We start from the raw sequence: 11,991 nt of genomic DNA, 5'->3' as shown, positions 1-11,991 counted from the left end.
TACGACAAAACTCCTTTCAAGTGGCATTTCCGTGCATCTGTTTCATTTCAGCACACTGTTACAAATGGTGCTGACACTTCCCAGAGCAGTTTTCTGGATGTAGTATCTCAAGTTTTAAATACAATGCAACAAAGGGCACATACCCAAAAATGCAATTACCACACACTCAAAGTGAATTACATCAAACCATGGCTTTAATGTGTTTCTGTTTTATCGAAGTTTCACTGTATTTGCTCTTAGAAATACAATAATGGTCAGTTTTACAATTTTGGAGCTTCTGAAGGATCTATGGTTAGCATGGAGCCAGTGACAAGAAGGAGTAGTGCCATATCACCTATGACAAAACTCCTTTCAAGTTGGCATTTCCGTGCATCTGTGTCATTTCAGCATACTGTGACAAATGGGACTGACACTTCCCAGAGCAGTTTTCTGGATGTACTATCTCAAGTTTTAAATACAATGCAACAAAGGGCACATACCCAGAAATGCAATTGCCACACACTCAAAGTGAATTACATCAAACCATGGCTTTAATGTAGTTGCTGGCTTCCTCAAAATTATCAGCACAATTGGTTCATTTTCTGTAGCTCAGTAATGTTTGTTTGCCTCTTCCACTAACACTTCCATTTCCATCACTTCAAACACAGAGACGAAAAGCCAGTGCATGCAAGAGCAGGGGTCACCAACATGGTGCCCGTGGGCACCAGGTAGCCCCAAGGACTGCCTGTGGGCCTATTCTGATGTAGCTTGCCAGTAATGGGAGATTGAGTATGATTTCGTAGGAATGTTGTAGAGGTGATCATTTGAAAATTTAAACACTTGCAGGGAGGTATAGAAATAAATTGCTACATATTGATAATTATCCGTTTACTACCTTACTAAATCGTTGTTGATCATTACCATAATCAGTGTTTTCACATTGATGAATATCATTCATTATTAATAACATATAGTTAAAGGTAATTTGAGTACATTTGTTATTTCAGAAATGTATATAAAACTGGTAGCCCTTTACGTTAATCAGTAGTAGCTCTCAGTTTCAAAAAGGTTAATGACAGAATGAGTGAAAAGGGACTTTAGTGCCCGCTCTTTGGGATCTTAGTAAAAGATTAAAATCTTGACCAATCATGTGCAACATGCCCACCAACACCATGCACGATCTGTCAAGAGGGAAAATGCAATTTAGTCCGCACTATTTGGGATCTTAGTAAATCAGCCCCGAAGTGTCAAGAGTGCCCAAACGAAGTACAACTGCTGAGTAGGTGTGTCCTGAGAGTCTTTAGTGGAACAAGAAATAATACTGCATTTTAATTCATGATGACTTTGCTCCAACCATGACACCTGTAGTTTTCAATTCAACCCTTTTTTTATTTTACACAACATAACAACACAGTACATGTTGTCTTTTTCTGTACATAAGCTTTCCAGGAACATGTGACCAACCCAGGTAGAAGCATTCCAATGTCAGCGAAAAGCCTTTATTTTTTGATATTTTTTTTTTTATTCTTCCCTTTAAAAAATATCAATTTCATAAGGGGTCCATGAAGTCTCCATCTGGTATTTAGTCTATTTGCCAAGAAAAACCAGCTATTCTATTACTCAGTAGATAAGAAAGACTGTGTAAAATCTTCCCCTGTCTGCTCTTTGCTAAGCCCTAGTTAGTGGAGCTTGATGGAGCGCTACTTCTGGTAAGAGTATCTTTGTGCAAAAGAAGGCACCGACCGCTATCTCTTGCCACTGTGTGGTCAAACACCTGCTGTCGGGTAAGACTCTAGAATGGTGGACAGTGAAGTTGGACATTTTTTTTGTAATTATCTTTTTTTCCCAGTGATAATTCCCTTTTTGTGTTATTTGTAGATTAAGTGAAAACTATGTGGTGAACCCATTGTCTTGTATTATTTTGTGTTTATGAAGTGTAACCAACAGGACAAGTCGAGGACGCAACAAGACAAGGCAAGATATCCACTTGCTGAATGATAGATTTTCAAACAGATACAAAACTGTCAAAGTAGAAACAAAAATTATCTGACAACAAAACTCTTTGAAACAGTGACAACAAATAAATGCTTGAAAAATAAGACGTCTTGTCCCTTTGTCACCCAGAAATGCACTCGTCCTTGTCCATGCTCACGCACAAAATTTAACATAAATAGTCACACCCTCAAAAGAAACAATGCATTGTTTCATGTCACAGCCTCACTTTACACTTCACTCACACAGACAAACAAAACTCAGACATACAATATAACAACCCCCCCCCCAAAAAAACAACAATAGATAATGTATATTTTGTTGTCTTGTTTAAATTTAAACCGTGCTTTCCAAGATCCAGTCAGAATCACAGCGTCCTCGATCAGAGTCTCCCTCGCTTTCTTTGGAGAAAACCATTCCACTCATTGATTGACTCCTTTTGTCCTGCACTATACGTCCTAATTTTGGTGCTCCTGCGCTCTCTTGATGGGATGAGAGAGTCTTTGAGCCTCCTTCACTGAGGGAGGATCTTCTCCTCGGCCTGCTCTTCCCTCCCTCCTCCACAGGGAGAGTCTGGTACTTGGCAGTGGAGGAGGTGTGGGCGCGAGGAACCCGGCGCAGAATGGGTGTTTCTCGATATCGGATGGAGTGAAGTGGACTAGGGGTGGCAATGGGAGGAGGCTGGGCTTGATTTAGTGAGGTGGAATTGTTGCGGTTGGTGTTGAGGGTATCTAGAGGAGGGAGAGTGGAGGAGGTGGTAGAGGCAGAAGAGGAAGGAAGGTGAGGGAGATTCTCCAGGGCAGCTGAGATGTTAGAGCAAGCCGACCCAGGTTTACTCGGAGCGGTCTTACGCTTTGGCCTGGAAAGTGAGCTGGTGGCAGCGGGTGAGGAGACACCGGTTCGAGCTCTATCCTGACCTACTTTCTCCTGTTCCTCAGCTCCAACTATTGTCCACTGCTGGCTGAGAACAGAGGTGGCTGTGGAGCAGTCTGGCAGGGATGAGTTGGATGAAAGAGTTGTCACATCCTTGCCTCCTCCTGCTCCACTCCTCTTCTTTGAACCTCCTGAGAGGTCCTCTAATCCAATTGAGCCGTGCTTGGAGGTGCTGGGAGTCAAACTGCACCTTTGCGCCTGCTGCCCGTTTGCCTGAGAGTGAACGTTGGTCAGCGACAGTGACATGCCTTTAACACCGTCTCCTGGGTTACACACCTGTGGAGCATACAACACAGAAATATAGTTGATTATTTTTCTTAAAAATACGCTCACTGGACAGTTGATTATATACACGTGACATCCTTTCCAAGGGTGACCAAAAATTGTTGGCTTTACAAAAGAATCATTAAATCTTGAGTGACACTTTTGTTGAACTGCATTATACTCAGTGTCCATACAGTCAACTTCCCTCAAATTAAAATTTCGTAAGATAACTTTGTTTTAAAATAAATAATCTCAAGCACTCCTTCCAAATTGTAACATTTTCAAGTCTAGTAGGCATCCATGGAAAGTCACCAACTGATTTTAATATTTGCGTAGGTAAAAAAAGTTAACAAAGAAGAAGCACCTCTCACCACTAAACCACCATACAATATATCTGTATACTGTATACCTGTATATTAAATTATTACTTTCTGACAGTCTCAATAAAACATTATTATTACCTCTGCCAATCATGAAAGGCGAGAATTTCTGATTTGATCAATTTTGGTTGGTTTTTTTAGCTCGATACTACTTACCTTGAAGTAGGGTGGTGCACGTACCAAGGAAGAACCATTAAATTTTGGTGCTGTTCTGACCCCTACCCATTTTCACTATAACATTCCATCCATCCATCCTGAATTGGTCACCTGCCAATTGCAGGGCACATAAACAAACAACCATACACACTCACATTCATACCCAAGGACAATTTAGACTCTTCAATTAACCTACCGTGCAAGTTTTTGGCATGTGGGAGGAAAACCGGCGAACCTGGAGAAAACCCACGCAGGCACAGGGAGAACATGTAAACTGCACACAGGTGAGGCCGGATTTCAACCCGGGTCTTCAGAACTGTGACTCCACTGTTCCGTGACAGTCCACACACACATACTAAATTGGACTCTGAAGTAGTTGTGAGTCAAGGCAGGTGAGCAAATACCTTTGGCAATATAGTGTATTTTTGTACTTGGGGATTGTATTTTTATCACGTTGTGAATTTTAAAATCAAGAAATTTGAACTTTTTCACCTGATACCGATCATCTGAAAAATTTCATGGTCGGCCCTCATTTCTGTTCATGTAAGGAGATCAGGACAACTCTAATTAATGTGAATCTTTTCAAATTCTAGACAAACAGATGGTGACAGACAGATAGACCCACCTTGTACCGTATCATCAAGATAATGATGAAAACGAGCACAGAAGCCACTATAATCCCTCCGATGATGATGATCATAGTCCCACCGAGGAACTGGGACTGCATAAAATGGCACCTCATATACTCTGACTCAGTGGTGAACTGCACGCATCCCACCATGCGAGTTGCTGTCAGGGAGGTCATGACGTCATCATAGATGGCGAGCACACACAGATCGTACTGGCTTCCTGCTGCTAGGTTGTTGACCAGGAAGCTCTTGCTTGATGGAGGGATCATTCTGTGTTACAATAGAAAGGAAAGAATCACATACTGTAATCTCAATTGACATCTCCTAAAACAATATCTGTGACCCATATGGTTTTAAAAGGGCACACAGTCCCGATCACTACAATTGTAAAGTATTTAGCTTTGTTTACTATTCCAGCCTCCTGCCCATAAAGTATGCTGGGTACGGTCATGGGAATTAAACCTGGGGTCATATTAACATTTCATCCAGGCGAGCTTGCAGTCTACCTTTCGAGCATGTATTTGCTGGTTAACAAATGTGCAAATCTCTAATAAAAATACAAATAATATATTTTCTGGAAATGACAAAGAATCAGACGCTCCACCCTTGAGAGGCATACATGAACACGATTCACATTTAACAGCTCAAAAGTCAGCAGTAATCTTTGTTTACTGATGCATTTTTAACTGTACATGTAGGTGTTAAGAAAGTACTGTAGTTAATTGTTGTGTTTCTGAGGAAACACGAGAGAAAGCTTCCACCTTCACATTAATCAGTTCACATACTGTATTGGTACTTTGCCAGCAATTTAAGTTGACTATTGGAGACTTGTTAATGTGGGAATTTGCCCTTTCGTTCTTCAGTTTCTTGGCTTGTCAGCTTTCCCGGATTTCCTCATTAAAATGCTAATGAAATTCTTCATTAAAACTAGTCAGGGCCAGTTCACAGATCTTGGCCTTTGATGCACTGAGCAGAGCAAAAAGCTGTATTGGTCAGTTTCAGTATATGCTTTGGAGTTAAAGTGAAAGTTAGATGGGATGTTAAGGTTTAGTGGTTAGTATTAAGGCATGGGGAATGTACCCATAGGTCATGAGAGTGCTCTTTGTGGAATAACACTGCATGGCTATAAGTGTGTGTGTGAGTGTGTGTTTGTGTGTGTGCGTGTGGCTCTCTGTGACCATCTTTGCGAGCGCATGAATACTAAAAGGGCCATGTGAACACTGAGCTGACCATGGCTGCTCCCCTCTGTGCTTCTCTTGATGGTGTCATCTCTCACATGCTCTTGCTGCAGTTAATTGGCAGCAGCGAATGCCCTACGCTCTTACAAACTCACATACACGCAGCTTGCACACAGATACTGTTGATATATTAATTCCCATGTAATTGCAGTGGCATCGGCTTTTCTTTGTAAATGAGCTGTTGTGTCTGTCTCACTGGGCTTATGCACTGTCATACCCACCAACAGAGATCTCTATTTACTAATTCATTAACTAACAGTTCATGGCATAGGCCTATGCAAGTAAACACACAAAGTACTCCAGTGAAGAAAACTCTGAAGCCATTGCCTTCTCACTCAGTGATAGTATCGGCTCAATGCCGACAGACAAAAGTTGAGATACTGTACATGCTGTCCATTAAATTAATACAAGAGAATGTTGGAAATAGATTAATGCAATTTTATGTGCGATGTAAATGCAGGTCAGTGCTTTTGATAAGGGTTAGGCCATCTTAGAAGGGTTTGAAGGTCAGCACTGCAAGCTCTATTGTAATTTATCAAGTCCTCACAGTCACAGTCGTCTTTGTGCGTGCTTGTAAATTGGCCGCATGAACACACACACACACACACACGCACACACAAACCATTGTACCCACCATCGTAATTTCGATGCGAAGAGGGAGAAAAGATGACAAGATTACACAACTGTTTAACTAGCAAAGCTGTGGGTGACTGACGGGGGGAGAAGCACTCAGCCGTGCAGCGCGTCAAACGAGCTCACAGTCCGGACTCCAGACAAACTTGAAAGTTCTCACTTTTCATTGTAAATATTATTTAAGATAGATATTGTAAGTCCTTATTGCATGACAATTTATGACCGTGCATTTCGGTGTGAATAATTAACCCACAATGCATTGCGCGATTAACACGACAGTATAACTGTATTCTTAATGTTTAAATACAAAAGTAACAACAATCAAATACACTTTTTAAGATGGAAAATAACAAAAATAGTGGCGAAAGTGAAACCGTGGATTTCTTTGCACTTTTATGGCACTGTGCATTGTTGCGTAAACAATAACCTCCCAATTGCTTTTGGAAATTAGCGGTCTGCGTGAATGGCTAAATGCTGTTGAGTAGCTGTATTGCTTTTTGTTCGAATCACCAGCCAACACATTCGTGCTTGGTGGGAGGTATTGAAGACTGAAAAATAACGATTGATGGTTTGAAGAAGTAACTGTAGTCTAATTACTTTCCTGGGAAAAGTAACGTGTTACTTTGCTCGTTACTCAAAACGGCGGCATTTTGGAGTCTGGTCTTACATACCATGGACCCTTGTCTACAATTGATAGAATGGCAACTTCATCTAAACGGACAGAGTCATTGTGACTAATTTCTTTGTCCCGGAGTTGAATACTGCTGCCAACATTTGACGGTCTGCAGTGGGCAGATGATTGCCTTGGCCAAGGCTATTACACTAATCTCTGTCAAGCCCTGAGACTAGGGTGCCTGTGTGTGAAACATGTTAGTGTGTGCTGAGGTTTCATTACATGCAGCATATGAGCGAGAGTTCATGCTGCTATATGAGAATGCATTTTTCCATGATGCCTATATAAATCTCCAATAAATATGTGTATTTAAATGTGTGGGAGCGCCATTATTAATATAATTTCCGCATCTCATGGCAACAACCCTTTTCCACTGAATGGCCATTTATTTTTCAACATGGACCCTTTCCTGTATGGCTTAGTGTGTGTGCGTGTGTGTGTGTGTGGGCGTGCATGCGTGTTTATCACTTTGCTTCCCTCACTTCAGCCTGGACAAAGCCATGACGGCAGTGTAATCTCCATTAGTCACTTTCATCTTTTGGTCTCAAGACGAATGCCTTCATCCATGCACAGATTGGTGAACTATGATACCAGATTGCTTTGTTTCAGACCATTTCAGATGATTAATTATTGGACACAGCCTTCAGCCCACAGCCATGCAAGATTCTTCTCGCATTCATGACAATGATTCAACAGACGAGACAAGGGGCTCTGGGCTGTGATGAAGGGATAAGGGGCAGAAGCTGTAATTTACTCAGCTGTAGTTTTCACTCAGTAGAGCCCGGCCAGACCATATGTAACACATTGGCTGACATTTCTGGGGTTTTATGTGTAAAATGGACTGCTTTGGGCTAGCTCATTAGTAATTTTATGTGGCTGCAAATTGATTTGTTTCGTCGCATCTCACAAAGGAATAGAACTGAGTTTTGTGAGTGAAAATAATTTCCAAACGTCTTCATGTTTTTGTCATGGTTTGTGTTTTGGGTTGTGTTTAGTTTTGTTCCATGTTTTCCTGTGTTCAATGTTTCTCGTGTGCTCATTTAGTTATTATGTCCACCTGTTGTCGTCAACCTTCTACCTTGTGCTGACCAATCAGCTCCCTCCAGCCATTCCTGTCTTGTCCAGGTGTTCCTCACTGTCTCGTCAATCTGTTGATATTTAGTTCCCTGGTTTCTTTCAGTTCTTGTCGGTTCATTGTCATTGCAGTATGTCATTGTCAGGTGTCATTGTCTCTGTCTGTGCCACGTTTTAGTTACCAGTCATGTCTTGTTTCCAGTTTTTGGTTTGTTCAAGTGTTTCTTTGTTACTTAGATTTTTTTTTTTTTTTTACAGTTTTGGGACTTAGTTTACTTTGCTTTTTCCATGACCCTTGTTTACATTTGATTTGGAAATTAAATATTTTTGGGACTTCTACCTTGCCTCCCTGCTTCCCTGCACTTGGGTCCTCCACGTGCCTTCCTTTCCTTTGACAACCAGTCGTGACAGTTTTTGTCTTTTGCTAGGAAAAAGGAGCTATAATCTTCTTGTTCTGTGATTTTTATACAGCAAGGGGCAAAGGGAGACCATACAGTACTTAGCTTTCCATCTCTGGTACTGCATCTTAGTTAGCGACACTTTAATATTGCTGCAATTTCAGGACAAAAGTATACAAAATAATAAGTAATTCACACAGATTAGGATAGATTCAGGAGTAAGGAGTAGCATGGGTTTCAGTGTCTTACTAAAGGACTCCTGAGAAAGCACTAAGTGTTTAACCGTCAACTGTGGAACCTGAGGCATGTTCCTTACATCACAGTACCTGAGAACATCTAATCAAGAGTTAGGTCTGGTGTTACTTGGGACAGCCATAACTTGTAAAATAAAATACATTATTCATTTGTAAACACAGATATGTGCGACTCAAAACGTTTTCATGAAGAAACTCATTAAAGAAAAATGTTTAAATTGAATGGATTTCTTTTTAATATTGGGAGGCACAGCAACGCTGCCTCACTGCAGGAAGGTTATGAGTTTGAATGTTTGCTTCTATGTAGAGTTTGCGCTTTATCACTCAGCTTGCATTGGTCCAGACTCCAGAGTGTACGGTGCCTGTCGCCCAAAGTGGGCTAGGATAGGCTTTAGCCCTGTGACCTGGTGACCTGTTGATGGTTTCAATGTTAAATACAAACAAAACAGCACGATTCCATAACAACCTAGCCAAATACAATGTATTACTACATTAAAAAAGCAGTTTTTAGCTCAATTTGAATATAATTAATGGTAGTTCAATTACGACCACATTCCTGTTGATCTCAAAGCTAATGTGTATTACCTAACAGATGGCACAATGCCACACTAATAGTGTTTAAGTCTCACAGGGAGACGAAAAACACCTCCGAGCCTTGCCTCTTATCTCGGTTTCACCATGCATCATGCCCCCAATGACAGAATTAATGTTTAACAAGCACCCACACAGCTTGTAGTCAGAGGTGGAACAAGAATCTTGAGCCTAAGCCAGGTGGGCTTGGTTAATAACCCCCCCATTAATTTCTATTCATGTAAAGTACCTTATTCAAAAGTCAAACTGAATAGAACATATTTGCACACTGAGTTTTGGCAATATTTATAGCTTATATTAAAGGTCATTTAAGGGTTTAAACATTACTACACTAACAATTGTGTTGGATTCTGATCTGTATATCGGAATCTGTTTTACTGGCCTTATAAACATACACATGGCGGTTGTTATCACTTTTCCACACACCAAATATTAGAAACATTACCAATATGATGCAGTGCATAGACTGGATCCAAGAGAAATTGAGAGAAAAATGTTGGAAACTGTAGAAATTGCTGGGAGCGATGATCACCCAAGACGGAGCAAAACATCCAGTGTGAGTATGGGTACCGTACGCTACAGTGCAGTCTTGTCATTTATACATTTATTATGAAAGTTGCATCTGGGGCTGTTGATAAACTATTAGACTGTAGCAACAACAACAAAAGACAGCAGCAGCAAAAAAACTAAATCTGCTCTAAAGATAAGGTTTTTGGTTGCTGACAGGCACACTTCCCATCAAGTTCCTTTACATGTTGTGTGCTGACACAGTCTACCTGCACAAGGGTAAATGATGCCCCCCAGCACTCAGCTGCTAGTTGTGAATATTTCATAATGTTAGACTTGTGGACAGCGTGCATTTTTCATCAATGGCGAGCTCACTGAGGAAATCTTGGTTTTGGCTGACCACAATGGGATAACCTTCCCAAGTTATGAGGTTTTGAGGCAACTTGGAATGTCCTTGCCTGAGAAAGTTTTGCAAGCACAGACTCTTGAGCTTTCTCCAGGTTCATCAGCTCTGAAAAAGCTTTGGAGTGATATATCTCAAACTTGCTTTATTGTTTCAAACTTCATGAAAATATGTTGTCAACAGGAAGAAAAGAGGGTCTAGTGGTCACATCTTTTGACTCAAAGTGCCAATGGGTGGAAGTCTAAAAATGCAGACTAGGTTTACCTTGCTGTTTATCTCGATACAAACAAGCACAATAGAGTGCAACAAAGTGTAATGTAATAAAAGCTGTGCCACTTGAAGGGATGGTGTTTCAGTTCTCAACTGCACGGTAGATCTGCTAAGATCAGCTTCATTCTTCAAGTTAAGCTGAGTCATCCGCATCCGTCTTTAAATCTGTGGTTTGCTCAGAACATAATTCCCTTCTCTGCATTGCGCTTTCATGGATGTCAGTCCTTTGCATATCAATTCTGCTCAGTCCTTATTCTTCCAACCTTTTGCTACTGACTTGATTCTTCTGGGTCGGTTTGGTTACATTTCTGATAATTTGGTGTAGAATGGATGAAAATATTTGAGTGAATTGTCTGGTTGTCTGGTGTGAATTATAAGTATTCATAATGCTTTGGTGTTTAATATAACCATACACACAGTTCATGTGCGTGCAAGCACCCACAAAAGCCCAATTAATTTTTTCTTGAACAGTTTTCATGTTTGATTCAACATTATTTTTAAATGACCTTTTGGATTAGGCTAGTTACCACTACACTACATTATTACAAGTATGTATCGAAGTTATTAAGGTTTTTTTCATTAGTTCATTTACAACCCCAATTCCAATGAAGTTGGACATTGTGTTAAACATAAAAAAAAAACAGAATACAATGATTTGAAAATTTTGTTCAACCTATATTTAATTGAATGCACAGATTTTAAGGTTTGTATTTATTTCTCCTACTCGGGCCGTCACAGTACCAATGTGAAGGTGTTTGTATGTAATAGTTATGGAAAATAATCTCAACTGTTGTTATCTATATTTACTAACTGAATTAAACTGAGTTGTATGTATATACATCATTTATACTCAGCCAACTGAATTCCGACACATAAATAATGGTAACAGATGATACATGCGTCTTAACATGAAGATCCTTGGTGAAGTCTTACTGGTACAGAAAGCATGGTGTTGCCATTTAGAGTGGCATAGGAAATGCAATGTAATGTAACATAATACATTTATGGGAGGCATCATGCCAACATTTCTAGCAGGATTCAGACGCAAATTACAACTTGAAATCTGATGTTGATGTGCAGTCAGAAACACTGGGTCAACACGATTCTGTAGGTTCCTCTAAACAGACTAAAAGGCTAATACCCTTTAACCTTTTTTTGTGGGGGGAGTATATTGTGTTTGCATACATATTTCATATAAGGCTGTGTACTGTAATATAAGGCTGCGGCAAAGACACAATCATATCATGTAAAGGGATATTGCTCTCTAAATAATGCATGGTGCTTGAGAAAGGTTCTGCATATCATTAGAACAAGAGTCCCGATATTGAAATCACAATTATCACCAGTATTGCAAAGAGCTACATAAAGCCAAAATGCATAACGTGTTACCTGATCAAAGCTAGTTAGCATTTTGCTGCTTGGAGTCTGGATGGATGGATGGAGATTGGATTTGATATAGTCCATATACTTTATGCACAGGTTTATCCCCATATGTTTTAGTTTTCCATCAAACAAGCAAACTATTGAGTCAGATGTATTGAAATGTCTAAAAATTCTCATGAAAAGCAAATAAGTCTGTTTGTAATAGGCTTTGCTGCAGTAATCAACTGTTAATTT

General features: G+C 40.2%; 1 protein-coding gene across 3 annotated transcripts in view; it reads right to left on the bottom strand.

Annotated features, from left to right (window-relative positions):
• Window positions 1-1,416: 1,416 nt before the first annotated feature.
• Window positions 1,417-11,991, bottom strand: part of lrfn5a (leucine rich repeat and fibronectin type III domain containing 5a) — a 122,159-nt gene continuing 111,584 nt past the window's right edge. For all 3 annotated transcript variants that reach the window (XM_061695940.1, XM_061695941.1, XM_061695939.1), the window contains 2 exons: window positions 4,330-4,603; window positions 1,417-3,180 (listed from right to left, as the gene is read on the bottom strand). In XM_061695940.1, the coding sequence (XP_061551924.1) occupies window positions 2,308-3,180; window positions 4,330-4,603 (1,147 nt within the window). In that variant the 3' untranslated portion in view covers window positions 1,417-2,307. The remainder of the gene's footprint in view (window positions 3,181-4,329; window positions 4,604-11,991) is intronic.

This window comes from Phycodurus eques, chromosome 14 (genome assembly GCF_024500275.1).
Source record: "Phycodurus eques isolate BA_2022a chromosome 14, UOR_Pequ_1.1, whole genome shotgun sequence".
NCBI classification, from domain to species: Eukaryota; Metazoa; Chordata; class Actinopteri; order Syngnathiformes; family Syngnathidae; genus Phycodurus; species Phycodurus eques.
This window is presented reverse-complemented; position numbering and strand designations above follow the sequence as displayed.